The 17,930-nt window shown below is 43.8% G+C and overlaps 1 protein-coding gene across 4 annotated transcripts in view; it reads right to left on the reverse strand.

Moving 5' to 3' along the window:
• PSME4 (proteasome activator subunit 4) overlaps positions 1-17,930 on the reverse strand; it is an 85,304-nt gene that overhangs the window by 38,022 nt on the left and 29,352 nt on the right. For all 4 annotated transcript variants that reach the window (XM_083732997.1, XM_083732996.1, XM_083732999.1 and 1 more), the window contains 11 exons: positions 17,721-17,813; positions 16,740-17,005; positions 14,678-14,864; positions 12,975-13,064; positions 12,308-12,372; positions 11,044-11,194; positions 9,151-9,249; positions 8,784-8,853; positions 5,576-5,643; positions 4,456-4,671; positions 2,138-2,295 (listed from right to left, as the gene is read on the reverse strand). In XM_083732997.1, the coding sequence (XP_083589123.1) occupies positions 2,138-2,295; positions 4,456-4,671; positions 5,576-5,643; positions 8,784-8,853; positions 9,151-9,249; positions 11,044-11,194; positions 12,308-12,372; positions 12,975-13,064; positions 14,678-14,864; positions 16,740-17,005; positions 17,721-17,813 (1,463 nt within the window). The remainder of the gene's footprint in view (positions 1-2,137; positions 2,296-4,455; positions 4,672-5,575; positions 5,644-8,783; positions 8,854-9,150; positions 9,250-11,043; positions 11,195-12,307; positions 12,373-12,974; positions 13,065-14,677; positions 14,865-16,739; positions 17,006-17,720; positions 17,814-17,930) is intronic.

Raw genomic sequence — 17,930 nt, forward strand, 5'->3', positions numbered from 1 at the left:
GACGGCTTTTGAAGGCAGGCGGCGGGGGGGAGCAAGGACTTTCGCCCCCCACCGGCCTTCAGAAGAGGTCCTGGACCTCTTCTGAAGGCTGGCGGGGGGCGAAAGTCTTTGCTCCCCCCCTGCCTTCCCGGAGGCTTTAAAATTGCCCCGGGACAGTGGAAAAGTCCGCTGTCCGGGGCGATCTTAAAATGCTGGTGGGCGACAGCGCTGCCGCCCGCCAGCATTTTAAAAAACCCCAGGACAGCGGAGAAGTCCTCTGCTGTCCCGGGGTTTTTTTAAATGCTGGTGGTGGGAAGAAAAGCCCTTGTCCCCCCCCAGCCTTCAGAAGAGGTCGGGGGACAGACTGTCCCCGGACCTGGACTGAAGGCGGTTTCCTTAGGAACGCATTGATTGATTTTCAATGCATTCCTATGGGAAACCGTGCTTCGCAAGACGAAAAACTCGCAAGACGAAAAAACTTGCGGAACGAATTAATTTCGTCTTGCGAGGCACCACTGTATGACTATTGCAGTTACAGACTCATTTATAGCACAGTGCATAATCTCCCAGATCCGAAGCGCACACACAAACCACACACTCCAGCAACAACTGGATTTTAAAAGAGCACTGGAGATTTTTCAAACTTAAGTTGCTGGAGGGTTGTGTGATCTCCCAAGGAGACTGCAGTTCACAGGGACTGGCAGGATGCGGAGGAGTGGTGAGAGGCACATGCTGGGGAAACCCCAGGGGAGGAAGGCTTAGAGCCAGGGGAGAGATGAGGGGACACAGAGGAGAGGTCAGCCGGAGAAGAATGGGAGAAGGTGCCAGATGCTGGAGTGGCAACAGGGTTTAGAGAGCAGGAAGAGCCTGTGACAGGGAGCAGTTCAGACCTCGAGGCTGAAGCAGAAGAGGGGGCTCAAGAGGCAGCTGAAGGATCCCTCTCCTGCTGCAACAAGTTCGCCACTCCACCCCACCCCACTCCAAGAATGTATGGAATAATCAGGAGGGCAGGACAGAAGCCAGAGGTGTGCAAATGCAGTTTAAACATCCAGGCAAGGAAGAGCCTTGTGGAGAGATATGGAAGGCAGGGACCTTCATTCCTGGCAACTGCGCCAAAGGGGCAAGAGCTACTGGAAAGGTCGCCGAGTTGTAGATCCGTTTCCTTTAATAAAAAGTTAACTTCACTGACAACTGGCTCTCTCTCTCTTCAAGCTGACCTGCATCCGACTCCAGCCCTGACGGGAGAATTGTGTTAACCCTTCCCCCTCCAGATGCAACACCACTCTGAACCTGCCGCACGGGCGGCAACTAGCTTGAAAATATTGTCCCACTGACTCCAAGGGAGGCGGTTCTCAAGCCTAATCGCCTCACTGGAGGGCAGGGCAAGCAGGGGATAGGGATGCCCAGAGGGGCACATCTGACCCACTGCTCAGAGGTTTCCCACATCTAGTTACTTAGAACATACGCTTTGTTGAGAAAATACACAAAGTAGCATAAACAGGAAACTTGATTTAAATCAACTAAGAACTAGCAAGCTTCATGATTGAGCAGAGATTAGAACCCGGATTTCGTTTACCTGGACAGGTATATTCACACTAAACCACACTGGCTCCCTATATAGGGTCGCATTTAACAAAGTCATCCTATGATCAAACTTATGCAGAACAGATTTTGGGGTGGGGAGTGCAGGGGGCAAAGGGGAAGCTTCATTCTTTAAGTGGAAGTCCTTGCATGAACCCATTATGTGGCAGTTGGGAATGCCCCAGTTCAAACCGGGAGCCACACACGATTCATTACAGGAGGGCATTTCACATGTTATATTTTTGATATGCAGCTAGAAATGTTCTGAACTGGTAAGTCCTCATCTCAACTACAAACTCATCAGGAGGACTTCGGCAAGCCAAAATCTTCAAAAATCAAAGCAAAACACACTCACACAACAGATAAGCACATAGTAATAAAAGCATATGCCAAGAAGCTGAATTGGCTGAACTGCGCAATAAAGATGTGTTTGCAACCACATCACATTTGAAGAACACCCACCAAGCCCCTTCGCAAGCTGACCGCCAGTCTACCTGTGCAAATATTGCCAACCCAAAATGTGCCTGTCTGTTAAACTCTTGAGAAAAACCTAACCACCAGATATACATCTACGAACCTGGACATTTCAAGATTTCCATCTGCATAGCTTTCTAGCTTGTCAAGTTCCGGCTGCAGAAAAGAATCCAGCAGCTCAAAGGAAAAAGCGATCTCTTCGGCTGAAGGAACATGCCATTGGATGTCAAGTTTCCATAGATCCCCAGGCTTCCCCCAGTCCTGTAAACATAAGAGAAGAGTGCGCATTGCGCACTTAGTGAGAAAGGTAAACATAGCACATGTTACACATGAGGGTAATATTTACTATAGACAAAAGAGGGTTGGCACCAGGTGCCCTGGGCAAGAGGAACGCATCACACACAAAAATATCTTAGAAGGTAACAGTTTGGATAACTGAGAGGAGAGCCTTGCAGCAAATTTTGAAAATAAAGCTCACTAGCAACCTTTTTTGGCCCTTCTGGACAGCCTTCCAATGGCCACATGAAAGTGGTGGGAGGGAAAATAGGCAAAACTGGGTGGAGCTAATAATTTAAATGTTATCTTTGTATAGTAGGCTCCACCTCCCATAGAAACAAACAAGAGGCATGATCACAGTTCAAGGGCATGTTCTAGCCAGAATAATGTTCTCAGACTTTGGAACTGCCTCCCCAGAAAAGTTAGACAGGCTCCCTCCTTAAGGTCCTTCCACCAGCAGATGAATAGTTTTTTGTTCCAATACGCTTTTGGGAACTGACTGCTTTTAACTGCCTTTATTGTAATTAGTCGCATGATTTTTATAGATTCTATGTGGTTTTACTTCTAAAAATGTTTAATTGCGTTTAATTATTGCTTTTTCTATGATTTTACTGGTTCTCATTTTTATACATGAGCTGCCTTGAGTCCCATCAGGGAAAAGGGTGGGGCATAAACAAACAAATAGTGCAGTTTTCATCAAGGACCAAAAAGCAGGCAACAGTCCTTGAGTTGCTCCTTTAACACAGACTTTTCAAGAGACAAGCAGGTGCCTCAATTGCCAGGTTTCAGCCAGTCCAAGGTAACATCAATTATTTTTCATAAACACTGCTGCCTAGTTGACAACACTGTTACTGCCCACATATTAAAAACAGTAACTTATTGCCACCTGTTTTTAGTTCCAGTGATAATCAATGTTGCTGTCACTTTATTTTGATTTATTATTCTTTTGTCTTTTAATATAATGCTTCACTGTTTCTTCCTTGGGCGTTCAACCATTGTTCTACAAAAAAGTATCAAATATAACAGGTATTTTAGGACTGTACAAAATAACCACCAACGGCTAAAGTTGATGGACGTGGGAGATCATTTCAGCTGCCATGAACCCACGGTGGCCTAACACAGTAAGCAGGTTCGCCCTATGTTTTTTGTACTGACAAGCAGTCATAACCATCTTTGGACATGCACTCACACCGGCAGTGTGTAAAATCTGACAATCATGCCGGGAACGATGCCAACATAATGGTGAAAACTGCTCCTGTCTATACTGATTACATTACACATGCCTAGGAATGATCTGGACTGCGAAGATGGACAAAAGGTATCACTTGAGTCAGTGAAAATTAACTGGAGCCGGCTTCTGATTTGCACCCTAAAGTTTTGTATGAAATTGGGCGCTCCAAACAGCTTCACATGTTACAAGACCAATAGGTGAACTTTGTGTATACAGTCGTACCTCGGAAGTCGAACAGAATCCGTTCCGGAAGTCAGTTCGACTTCCAAAACGTTTGGGAACCAAGGTGCAGCTTCTGATGGGCTGCAGGAAGCTCCTGCAGCCCACTGGAAGCTGCAATGGACGTTCGGGTTCCAAAGAACGTTCACAAACCAGGACAATCACTTCCGGATTTGCGGCATCCGGGAGTCAAATGTTCGTCTTGCAAGGCATTCAACTTCCGACTGTACTGCAGGGTACAATACAATACACAAGAAGAAATCTTTGATTGACAGTAAGCTGCATATAACTTCAATGGAGAACTGGCACACATGCAGTAAAAGAGGTTGCATCCTTTTCACACACTGTGGAGAACAGTGCAGAGACATCGTTTGAGGCAGCCCCTCAATAATGAGCTGATCGACAATGCATTTAACATTAAGCTTTCACTTCTAGAGACTATTTTTTTGGTGCGTTAAATGCCCATTCCCTTGAGGTGGCATGTGCTAGAGAGAGCAAAAGCATAAACATAAAATTTTCTGTTAAAGATTGGCACTGCATCTTTCAATTACACTTTCCATAGCTGCTGGGAGTTAGGTGAATCCTCAAATAAATGCAAATAAAATAATAGTTTAGAATTTTTTGGAGAGAAAGAAAAAGAGAGAGAGGTGGGGGGAAGGGGAATTCTCTAATCCTAAGTAAGTTAAAATCCTTGCCTTGATAGGAAAGTATTCAGAAAGAGGCTTGTCAAAGCCACCTGGCACACTGCAGTATTCTGTGGGGTAGATAAGTGTAGCAGAACGAAGAAGGTGGTGCAGTAGGTTACAAGACAGAATGTAACCCTGCTTACAGGTTAAATGGAGGGTTCGCTGTAGAATCTTCAAAAGCTGCTCCCTGTACGGCAGCAACTTCTTCCCATCCACACGAGTGATCTAGCCAAAGAGTTGAAACATCGGAAATTAAATATATCATCAACAAAATAGGAACGCCACACACAGGAACGCAAGCTCTGGAAGAGAAAATCAATGCATCTTTTGCATTTTGAGTGCCGCAGCTACTCTAAATAGGACCCAGGTACCAACCCAGCCCCACCAAATGTGCCCGTTGCAAGTTTTGCTTGATTTTTTTTTTTTTGGGAGCCCTTTGCTCTTAACTGAATCTGTCTGACTCCCAGGCACCCCCTGGAGCTGCTCTTGGAACTTGGCCCCAAGAATTTGACTTCAGACCCTGGCCAGACCTTACCTTTTAGATTGCCCTTGTGAGTGAACTTAGGAATGCTAGCTTTGGCTAAAGCAGGACAACCCCACCTGCAAACTGCATGTATGCCGTTTTGAGCATCTCGGTTTAACGGCTGGATATAAAGGTAAAGAAGAAGAAGAAAGTGAATTTCCAAAGGAAATCTGTCGCAATGGGCTGAAGGAAAAGGGTGTGGCAATGACAAGTTTTCATGTGCCATTATGTTCCCCACAGAATGAACATCTGGGAGCAATGCTGCAGCTGCTGTTTTCCCACTTAAAGCCTTGCAGCTGCAACCTTGATAGGGAAGGTTTTGTCTCGCCGCTCGTCCTTCAGGATAAAATAAGGATCTAGCTGTCACTGCTCAAAACAGGACAGCAGACACTGCACTAGGGTAATCTGACACAACGCCTTCCACTCTGTCTAGACAGTTTATTCTCAGTCACAATGCTCACAGGCTTCCCCTGTGTATACATCACATAGGAGGTTCTGCATAGAAAAGCATTTATTTAAAAGTACTCAATTTTTTTACCGAAACTAAGTATGGATCAAGTACACAGTTGGAAAATAAAGCATTAAAAGCAGCATTCTCCATAATACCTCCGACAGAAGCTGAAGGTTCCAGAGGAGCTCTTTATCTAACTCTTCATCACGCAAGACATCATCATCTATCGGGGGGGGAAGCATCAAGTTCTAATGTTATTCCACTTTCATCAGCAATTTCTTATGGTCAACATAACAAGTTGTTGTTGCTGTTGTTTTTAAAAAAGCATATTCATGGCTTTTGCACAGGATGGAAAGAAGCCCACCAACAAATCACGTTACAGAGATGTGGATGCAAAGGCAACACACAATGTGATGATAGTTTTAAGGGGCTCTCTTGTAAAAATTATAGCTATGTTGTTGTTTAGTCGTTTAGCCGTGTCCGGCTCTTCGTGACCCCACGGACCAGAGCACGCCAGGCACTCCTGCCTTCCACTGCCTCCCGCAGTGGGTTATACGCCTTGAATCAATGTTTTTGAACAAGCTAGAAACACTGGAAAGCACTAAATTTGTGATTATTATTTTTGTACAGCTAAGTCAATGAAGGCTGGTGTGATCTGTGATTTGATTTGCCAGAGTGTGTGCAGAAAACCCCCCACAAATCTTCAAAAAGACCCATTTTACTGGATCCGGCATGTGTAGTCACTTTCTCTCTGGCATACAAGCAATTCCTTTCATGACTCCACACTCCCAACGCCTCATCCCACCTACCCTGGTTTTCCTTTCCCCTGTCTCCCAGATCCCTTTCCCTCCCTACTGTCTGCTTAGGTACTGATCTGAGCCTAGAAAAGCAAAATAATGAGCATTGGCTTCTTCCCCAACTTCCTCCTCCAGCAAAATGAACTTTCTGCAGTGAGGGGAAGAGGTAGCCACACTCATTGCCTCATAACAAAGAGGATGGTGACAGGATTGACAGACATCAGGTGAAGTCCTCAAGGGCACCACTGTGCCCACGGGCACGACAATGGCAACTCAAACCTTAGAAACTGAACAAACCCAGTTAAAGGCACCCTTTCCTGCTCTCAGTTGCCTTCCATAATAGCACTCAGCTGAAGCATTAGTCGTTAGACAAAAGCTGATAAAACTAATAAAAACTAATAAAAACTGCACAACTGAACTGGTGGAAACCCTTTCACATGTGGTTCTCAATTGTAAACTATATGCTGATCTCCACCAGCAATTTCTAGATCAACTCTGTATCCTCAAATGGAAACCAGAGTCAGAGGTCATACATTTTCTATTACTGGGGAATGATCAGGAGCTCACCAAGTTAGTGGCGAAGTATCTCTATTTGGTTTTTTGTCGTCGAAATACACTGCAGACGTCTGATCTCCCGGGAGACCATGAGATGTGACGACAGACTGCTCTGCCTCTTTACTTTTAGCAAATGTTTTGTGCCACTGGGGAAGTGGTAATTCTGTATTGATTTGTTTTGGATGTTGTATGTGATGCCAATAAAAGGGTTAATAATAATATTAATAATAGTAAAAAACAAAATACAAAATAGTGCCGGCACTTCAGGGGCTTAGATGCTCTAAGGCTGTTGCTGGCAAAGCTCATGGTTGTTTTAGGCAGAGACTCTGTGTGGATAGCTTTGGTTTTAATTTGTGTACTGAAGTCTCTCTTTCCTACAAAGCCCCCTAACAGATGCATTCCCGCCCCCGTCCCCATTAGGTTGAATCTCCCTCTTCTACTGCCCAGAAGGCGGGTGGAGTGGGGGGAATGAGAACTTTAAAAAGGTGGGAGACTAAGACTACTCAAAAACTGTTGCTTATGAATGCAACAAACATGTGCTCACGTGTACATGTAGCACACAAGTACACTTGCCCTGGGACCAAGATTGGCTTGCAACTCTCTGTCAAAGGTATACTTGGTTGTAATGCCAGGTTTACCTGGCTTTCAAAGCACTTGTGCCTAACGTGTTTCCTACTGTGTATTAAGGCGTAAAAAGGTAAAGGACCCCTGGACGGTTAAGTCCAGTCAAAGGAAACTACAGGGTTGTGGCGCTCATCTCGCTTTCAGGCCGAGGGAGCCCGCGTTTGTCCACAGACAGCTTCCCGGGTCATGTGGCCAGCATGACTAAACTGCTTCCGACGCAACGGGATGCCATGATGGAATGGGTACATGAATTAGGGAACTGGGAACGGCTACAGCTTTCTCCAGCATATAAACTGAGTGACAAACACATTTGCTGCCATGTGGTGCACACACGACAGGAGCGCTGTGAAGCAAAGATAAGGGTTCGAGGCAAGAAGTGCGGAACAGCTTATCCGAATCTCTTCCTTGCCCAGATGCTGCTTTGAAACTGAAACAAATGAAGAGCGTCAAAAGAGCAGGTCCCAACCATGCTCCCTTTGCAAACCAGTAAGGCAGGACCATGAAACAGCATCCAATAATCTGCTACCGTAAAATAAAAAAAGGTGTGAGAACCCTTTTTTGGCTTTAGCTACAGTCATACTCAGCTAATCTTCTGGAATTACAGTAGTTTGTTATTTATTTGAGAGTCCCATGGACTGCAAGAAGATCAAACCTATCCATTCTGAAGGAAATCAGCCCTGAGTGCTCACTGGAAGGACAGATCCTGAAGCTGAGGCTCCAATACTTTGGCCACCTCATGAGAAGACTTCCTGGAAAAGACCCTAATGCTGGGAAAGATGGAGGGCACAAGGAGAAGGGGACGACAGAGGACGAGATGGTTGGACAGTGTTCTCGAAGCTACCAACATGTTTGACTAAACTGCGGGAGGCAGTGGAAGACAGGAGGGCCTGGCGTTCTCTAGTCCATGGGGTCACGAAGAGTCAGACACGACTAAACAACTAAACAACAACAACAAAGTATTTATTTGTTTTATTTATATACTGCCCTTCATCACTAGATCCCAGGGAAGTTAGGAAGGAATTGCACATGAAAACATTAAGTAAATGTTGCCAGAGTGGAGGTGTGGTTAGAGTGCTGGATTTGAAATGGGGAGGTCTATGTTAAAAATCCCAGTGGGTCACCTGGATCACTGGGTGAGCATGGGCCACTGGAGATTTCAAATCCTCACCTGCTTACAACAGGGGTTGTCGTGATAATAAAAATAGCAGGTGGAGCCATGTATGTTGCCCTGAGCAGCTTGGGAAAACAGTTTGAAATATAAACATGCAAAATAACCTCCAGATAGCAGTAATTAATAAACAAACAAACAAACCACATTATAAACAGGCAAACACACACAGTCAAACACAAGCCAGTCACAAAACAATGTAAAATCATTGACACTTACTGAGAGTAAGATGTGTTATAACACTGCAGCAATGGGGTACAAAGAGCTTCAAAGACTCCTCAGGACAGCACTGAAATGTCACAAAGAATCAAGTTCTACATTAAGATCTTTTTGCAAGCATGGAAGTTTGTATGCTTTAAAGATAATGAGCATCCTACAGCAATAATTAGAAATCTGCCTCTGATTACTTGCCTTGATTCTGGAAGGCATGAATGGCTGGGTAAGATAATGTGCAATTTAAGGCCCACAAGCACAGAGAGAACTGGCAAATATTCCCAGGGCCAGCAAAAACAGAGCAGCTAAGGTTACTCCTTGGTTTGCATCTCAACCAAGAAAGGCTGAAAGGAGGGAAAGAATAAGGTCTTACTTTCACGGCAGCTCGGCACATGTCGGCCACCATCCGTCCTGCTACTCTCGTCTCAAATATATTCGAAACGGCAAAATTGAAAACCTTCTCCAAGGCAACCTAAGAGAAACGCACAAAAGAAAAAGTGCAATTCAATCATCCAGGTAGGAAACATCGCTTTATGGGCAGATAGATAGATATTCTGATTTAAATATATAATTGATGGCACTCTCACAGTGCAGGCAGAGGAGCTACGTGGAATCTACTGCAAGTTCAGTCTCCATCATGATGAGAAAACCAGAAAGGAATAAGGAAACCATGTGTTCACCAACGCCATGTGGCAAACCACTTTTGGCAAGGGCATTGCAAGTCAAACACTTAATGTGATAGTTCTGCTCTTGTATAATCTACAGGGAACATGCAGCTCCTGGTTCTTTGGGGCAGCAGCACAGTGCTAGAAAGGCAGGATATATGACGAAGGGAGACACAATAGTTCTTCTCTGGGCATGCCACTTTCACCCACTGCCTCCTCCACAGATTGACCACACATGATTAAAAGAAATGTGCTGGTAATAGGTCTGTGAAGCATCCAGGGATATGGAGACAGCTTAGGCAAGTCCAGCAGGTGACTTAGGTAAGTCACCCACCCTTCAGAATACCATGGAGTCCATCAGCTTTAGCAGATAGGAAAGAATAATAAAAGCTTGCTTAAGAACCATTTGATTTCCTAAGGCAGAACACAGGAGTCATGTACATATTGATGAAGCTGCTTATTAAGGAGCTAAAAGATACATGAAGAAGGCCTATGCCCTTGGGGGGGGGGGGGATAAAGAAAATACAACGCATTTAATTTTAAGTCTGGTGTTGTCTTAAATCAAGCTACAGTGTGATTTTCCTCTTACATTCTAGCACAGGGGTCAGTAAACTTTTTCAGCAGGGGGCCGGTCCACTGTCCCTCAAACCTTGTGGGGAGCAGGACTATATTTTTTTTTTGGGGGGGGGGATGAACGAATTCCTATATGCATCCAGAGATGCATTTTAAATAAAAGCACACATTCTACTCATATAAAAACATGCTGATTCCTGGACCATCCGTAGGCCGGATTTAGAAAGCGATTGGGCCAGATCCGGCCCTCGGAAATTAGTTTGCCTACCCATGTTCTAGATGTTATTTAAGTCAGAAGGAAGCAGGCATTTCCTTGTCCTAGTTTCCACTAAGGTGATAATCCTGTATCCGGGTTATACCCCTTCAGATTGCAGGTGAGAGCTCAAATGGATGCATTTCCTCCATACAAAAACATTGCCTCCACACCCGAAACGGAGAATGTCACAAAGGAAGAAGGTTCTATAGCCCAGGTGCAGGTTTATCATCTTAACAGAACTAGGTCCTTAACACCAAGCTTTAAAAGAAACCAAAAAAAAGTCATGGAGTTGTGACATCACAAAGTCCACTCTTGGCATAGAAAACAACATCAGCACAGATCTAAAGAACTATGCTATTAATTCTGAATGTCCAAGGGGGCTTTTGGCTTGTATGTCTCAAACAGTCATTCTCCTTCCACGCCGCTTGGTAAACCTCTTTTGAAACTGAGGCATGTTTCAGAAGCAGTTTGTGGTACAGTATGAGGTTGTGACATTTTAAATAGCAAAGTAACGCACCCTCTGTCCCCAACTAAGCATGTCTAAGTAGATCTTGGGAATCCATATTGTATATTCTGCTTTAATTGTGTGCTACAATTTTACAGTGCTTTATGATTGCAGGTTAAGCAAATGAACATCTACACTGGCCTTTTAATGTTCTTCCTTCCCTAAACACAGAACAGGGAAACCATCTACAGTTCCACAAGCTTTTGTTTTACAAAAAAAAGTGAGGCAAAGAAGTTGAACACTTTTCCAACTCTTGGTGACACATACCTTAAATATCTCTTTCGAACACTGTGTGAGAATTGTGCTGAAAGTTGAGGACAAGCCTAATTCCACCAAACTCTCCAAATGAGTCATCTTTTCTGTCTCAGTCTCTTCTCTTGTTTGCTCCAGTGTGCTGCTTTCTATGAGCGCAAAACACCTGCACAATAAAAAGTCGAAGAAAAAATATTAGAATTTTGTTTTGTTTTTACCATCACTGATGTCTCTCCACACACTGTCTGCATAATAGGTTTGCCTGGCTTGTAAACTCAGTGCTTGATTCATCTTCAAAGAAATCTAAAAATCAAGGAAGCAGAAGAAATCTGCCACAAGAAAAGACAGGAGTGTCTACTGGGCTAAAGAAGCACAGAAGTATCATGTTTTTAGCTGCAGGCTTCAAAGTGAGCAGTGCCAAATCAGAAAACTGAGGGGGAAGGGAAGAGCTGAACAGCCACTCATTTTGCAAACAGCCCTGGAGAAAGGCACTGGGATGCTGTAGCAAGATATACCCAAGCTCATGGCTTTTGCTGTTGCAGTTCTGCCACTTGAGCTCCCTGCCTCTCTCCATACCTTGCTGGTTCTACACCTGCAATCCCCTTCATAGAACATTCATGCACTGCAATCAACGCTCTCTCCCTCTCTTTGCAAGTACCAGCCTAAAGAACAGGCAGTCTGTGAATCCTTCAACTTATCATTTCCCCCAATTTTTAAAACGCGATTTAAAATGTTTAATCTTAAGCATACATCATGCGGGTGGCGCTGTGGGTTAAACCACAGAGCCTAGGACTTGCCGATCAGAAGGTCGGCGGTTCAAATCCCCGTGACGGGGTGAGCTCCCGTTGCTCAGTCCCTGCTCCTGCCAACCTAGCAGTTTGAAAGCACGGCAAAGAGCAAGTAGATAAATAGGTACCGCTCTGGCGGGAAGGTAAAAGGCATTTCCATGCGCTACTCTGGTTCGCCAGAAGCAGCTTAGTTATGCTGGCCACATGACCTGGAAGCTGTAAGCCGGCTCCCTCGGCCAATAAAGCGAGATGAGCGCCGCAACCCCAGAGTCGGCCACGACTGGACCTAATGGTCAGGGGTCCCTTTATCTTTACTCTGTATGTAGCCAGGTACTATTAAAAGCATTTATGTACTCATCTGCCCTGTGGGTAGAGCTGGGAACATAAATTAGGAGAAAACATCCGATGGGCAAGACTAAGTTGAGAAACACTTGGAAAGCCAGCAGGACAGTTATCACATCACCAGTATACTGTCTCCCACCACAACTTGCCTGTCCATAAACTGCAGTACAAAATCTTCAAATTCAGCAGTAGCAGAGCACAGTTCTCTCTCCACCTATGATGTCAGGGCACAACAGGAAATAAAATACTTTAGTTTCCAGTCCTTCCAAACTATGATACACTTTCCAGGAAGCTGCTAGAAACCTGAGAATGATCTTACATATCCCTTTTAGTTTAGATAGGCCATAGACTCAGACGAGAACAGAACCATCAAAATACAGTTTTATGAAATTATTATTTTCTCCAAAAAATCATTATACCGTCTTCTAAACATTCTGCTCCTCAGTTACCCATGCCACAATCCTCGTTCTTGTCAAACAGGTTAAAATTCCAAATCCTGGGATCAGAATTGAAAAACTGTACAAAACCAAAACCTTTCATTTGCAAATTTGGGCCATATATGTAATTTGATTCTTCGAGGTGCAAAGCATATTTTTTGCTTGTGAAGTATAGACAAAAGAATATTATTTCCCCTTTCTTGAAATGGGCTTTGACTTATACAAACATCTTTTTCCCTCTCGTATTTACACTTTAACATCTTTTTAAACAGTTCAACATGCAATAGCTTCTTACACTTAAAAAAAGCATATATTAGCCAAGAGCTTCTTACACTAAAGAACACGTGAAACAGCATATATTAGCCATTTAACATCTTACCTCTGTGAGGTTATTTCTCTCTCGTAGTACAGATGAACAATCTACTAAAGGCACAAGAGTGGAAAACGTTGCAATAAACTGGAATGTGATCTGTTGGAAGATGCAAAGGAAGTTTCAGTGTGAATCACTTATACTGAAATACAGCATGTTTGCGTTTTGAACTGTAATGTGAAAAATTGAAATAAGCGGTAGGGCAAACCCTTGTGTCAGGGTTGGGTCAAAACGTGTGCCCACTTATCCTAAACCTTGTGTGTGAGGTAACATGCATCGCACCGCAATAAGTGCATGCTTACTTTGAATTCCTGCTGCCTTATACCACAACTCCTTTTTAAGGTAAATGAGCACAAAAACTGCACATATGACAACAAAGGATGAGTACAGGATCCCTCGATTTCAAATGTCCAGACGAAGCCAGAGGGTTGCAAGATGAATTACGAAAAGATGTCTGGCACAATGTCTTATTACGTTGAATATTTTGTAGGAACCGCACTCTATTCATATTTGAGTGTATTAAGTTTAAATTTCCAGAGTCTTTTAAACACTCGGTATAACACATGGAACAGGAGACCCTATCTACCTGTGGACTGCCTCGCCAGAGTGGTGCATGCTCTAGTTATCTCCCTCTTGGACTACTGCAATGCGCTCTTGGTGGGGCTACCTTTGAAGGTGACCCGGAAACTATAACTAATCCAGAACACAGCAGCTAGACTGGTGACTGGGAGCGGCCGCCGAGACCATATAACACTGGTCTTGAAAGACCTACATTGTCTCCCAGTACGTTTCCAAGCACAATTCAAAGTGTTGGTGCTGACCTTTAAAGCCCTAAACGGCCTCGGTCCTGTATACCTGAAGGAGCGTCTCCACCCCCATCTTTCTGCCTGGACGCTGAGGTCCAGCACTGAGGGCTTCTGGTGGTTCCCTCATTGCGAGAATTCAAGTTACAGGGAAGCAGGCAGAGGGCCTTCTCGGTAGTGGCGCCCAGCCTGTGGAGCACCCTCCCACCAGATGACAAAGAGAAAAACAACTACCAGACTTTTAGAAGACATCTGAAGACAGCCCTGTTTAGGGAAGCTTTTAATGTTTAATGTATCACAGTATTTTAATATTCTTTTGGAAGCCGCCCGGAGTGGTTGGGGAAACCCAGCCAGACGGGCAGGGTATAAATAATAAATAATAATAATTATTATTATTAACATGCCTGGGCAAGTAATTTATCACCATTTATTATATAGATTTACTTTACACATTTATATTTTATACATGTGGTAGTCCTATCCCCTGCACAACCAAAAATAAAATAAAATGCGGTAGTCCGTTGCTGAAGCTGCACACTAGGTATCATTTTCTTCCTTGTTCTCCATATCCTGAACTATTTATAATTTCTTTCCAACAACGTTAAAAACACTTAGGCCGAGTGGAGAGGTAAGGGAAAACAAAGCCACCAGAGAGTTATGCATTCTTTCATAGTTTTATTACATTACAATACAAGCCACCAAACTGCACTCATTTGGGCAGTGCTGTGTGCACTGTGCCCTTCACCCCTAGAACGGAGCTGGTCTGGGGTCCTTACGAGGGGGAGAAGTGGCAGCCTGGAGAAAGGGGGGGGTGTTAAAATATGACAACAGGACACATGGGGGCTGGGCAATGAAGCTGTGGAAAAAATTCACTGTGCCGTAACCGTATGTGGAAGAGAGTTTACTCACCATGCATTTGCTAAAGTCGTTTGGATCCACACCAGGCAACGCTCTCATCAGCAGAGGCAACATGTGCGTTGGACCTTCGGGAAATGACTGGCCCCCAGATACCAGGCTACGAGCTACTCCAATTACACAGCTTAAAGTGGCTGTGAGTTGGTGAGGTTCTGTTAAAGTCTCCAGTGCAGGGTATGTTCTATGCATTTTTTGTGGAAGAGAAAAATTACCATTAGATTAGCTCTCTTCTATGGCGACGCAGTGCGTCAATGAAATAATTCTTTGCATTTCTACTCATGCAGGGATATAGGGAGCTGCCTTATACAGTCCACGGGGCCCATCTAGCTATGTATGATCTATAATAACTGCCATTATCTCTCCAGAGTTTCAAAAGGGGGCATTCCCAGCCCTACATGGAGATGATGGGTATCAAGGCTAGGACCTTCCACATTCAAAGGAGTTTCTCTACCAATGCACTATGGCCCTCAACTACTGTAGATCCTGGCGTATTAGGCAACTGGGCGTATTAGACGACCCCCCCCCCCAAATTGGCAGCTGCCAATTTGGGGGGTCATCTTATACGCTTCAGCAGCTTCAGTGGGCAACGGCAGTGGGGGGCAAGCTCCACGCCAGGAGGAAGCTGCCCAGCGAAGCTGGCTTGGTATCGCTGGGCAGCTTCACTGGGCACCTTCCTGCTTCTTTTCCGAGGTTAAATAGTCGTCTTATATGCCAGAATCTACGGTACACCTGTACTAAATATATGGCCCATATGCAGAATGTGCAAAATAAGTTCTCAACCAGGCAGCTTTGTATGGTAGAACCCAGGGTCATTCAATAAAGCTGGAAGGTGGGAGGATCATGACAGACAAAAGGGAAATAACTTCTCCACAAAGCACAACTTTAGAGACAACTTTGAAGAAGATTAGATGGGCTCATGAAGGACAAGGCTACTAGCCATTATGACTTTATAAGTAAGGGTAGCCAACGCAGCACCCGCCAGAGACACACGCACTCTGAGAGGACTTCCCTGGTGCCCAAAGCCTCCCCTCCCCTCACACTGAAAGGGGAGGCTTCAACATTAGCCTTGAAAAAAAAAAGCATTCTACAGTAGCCAGCAGGTATGTGCATGGTGTCCACAACGGCTTGTCCAGTTTACAAACATAAATAATAATAATAATACTAATACTAATACTAATAATAATAATAATAATAATAATAATATTTATACATAAATCCGCAAGCCCAAGAAGGTTGGTGACCTTTGCTGCGTAAGCTCTCCAGGATCAGATGCTGGAGATCAAGAGTGGGAGAGGACTATTGCCCCCCCCCCCATGTCCTGCTGGTGGGCTTCCCAAAGGGATATGGTTGACCACTGCAGAAAACACAATGGTGGACAAGGTAGGCCTTTGGTCTCAACCTGTCTGGCTTTATGCACTTGACATCTTAGTGCTCCACATTGGAAAATAAGGCATTAAATTATTTTCACCTGCAGGAGCTCTAATCAGATGTATATTTTTATAACAAAAAAAATAAATAAATCCTTCCAGTAGCACCTTAGAGACCAACTAAGTTTGTTATTGGTATGAGCTTTCGTGTGCATGCGCACGCATATTTTATTTTGTTTCGACTACGGCAGACCAACACGGCTACCTACCTGTATATTTTTATAGTTTGTCTATATGAATTATAGACACTGAATTTCAAACAAACCCTGTGTGGGCTATGTAAAATAACATTAAATATGAGCAAAATTAAGTTCCACTGCACTTCTTCCTACTCAGGACCACATGAAAAAACGTACAGCGGAAAATGCTTCATATTGTTCAAATCTGCAGCTGATCCTCTGTTTTGTGGCAATTATAAGCTGCTACATTTGAATGGCAGTATTATAAATTTTAAAAAGAAATCCATAAAACGGAAGAGAGGCAAGAGGAACGCATCCTGCATCCGAACCAAAGTCCAATGTTCCCTTGCCAAATTTGAGTTTTTCAGCTACAGAAAGGATGCAACACTTTTCTTGGCCATCTAAAACATAGACGCTAAACCACTTTTTCCAAATCCTATTTGGACTCACTTTTCAAGTACTGGTGGGATTACCAACTCGGGGCGCATCAGTGCGAGATTCTGCAGAGCTTGGGCTGCTTCTAGGCTTCCAGTTTTGCTGAACATTGCTAAAAGAACAGGCTGAATAATACATTCTACAAAGTCTGTTATATCCTGGTCGGTGAGTTTATGGCTGTCAGGCACAGGAGTAAGCCAAGTCGTCTTCTTGTAACGCTCACGATGCAATCTTCTGACAACGCTACTGGGTAGCCGCTGAAGCAGCTTCATTAGCTTGTTCTACCACCATACAGAAAAGACAAAAGAATCAATTTCAGTGACATAGCAGTAAGAAGAGCTACAAAAGCTATTTTGCCCTCTCTACACTTAAGTGCATTAACAATCAGTCAATTTCTGGGCAATTTGTCAAGCAGTCTAATTTATTCTATTCCCTTAAAATATATATCCAGGGCCAGGTGACTAAGAGCCTATTTGGACATTCAATTTATTTTCCATGTAATATGGCCAGATTATCCTTGAAAGACAATTAAGTGGAGGGCGTAACTTGTAGCCAAGCTGGCCAGATACAGCCAAACCTACTTGGAAACAATGTATGTGAATAAAGTGGTTAAAAGTTTTGTATTTATGGGCGTCAACGACCACACCTTTCATTTTCCACCACAATGGTGGTGTTCAACTAACTTTTATTCACATTAGAACCACTGCAATTAAGGAACTCAACTCAGTCATGTTCATTAATTTGAATGGGTCTTCTCTAAATAAATCCTAGTTGAATACCGCCCAGTATTTCCAACATCTGAATCAATCTAAAAACAGGTTTAGACAAAACTGGTGTGCAGCTATACTAGTACAATTAAACAAGATGGCCTAGTCTGAATACAATGCATCAGTAGCTGAAGAAAATGAAGAGCACCAAGATTCCACTCCAAGACAAACACTGAAGTGCTTGATGTCAAGATTAGAAATATATATATAAATACACATAAATCCTTACCAACCAGCGGCCATTATTTGAGGGATGGTAAAAAGAGGCTATGCTTTTGAATAACCCAGACAAGTGCTTCTGTACAAGCTTGCTTGGTCCACCCTGTCCAGAAACAAAGATAAACCAAGTTATTTGATACAACTTCAAAGAACACGAACAGGGCCAAAATGCAGTTATAAACCACTCAATTTTAATGGGCCCCAAGATAACAGATTAATA

This window comes from Podarcis gaigeae (genome assembly GCF_964106915.1).
Source record: "Podarcis gaigeae genome assembly, chromosome: 3".
Taxonomy (NCBI): Eukaryota; Metazoa; Chordata; class Lepidosauria; order Squamata; family Lacertidae; genus Podarcis; species Podarcis gaigeae.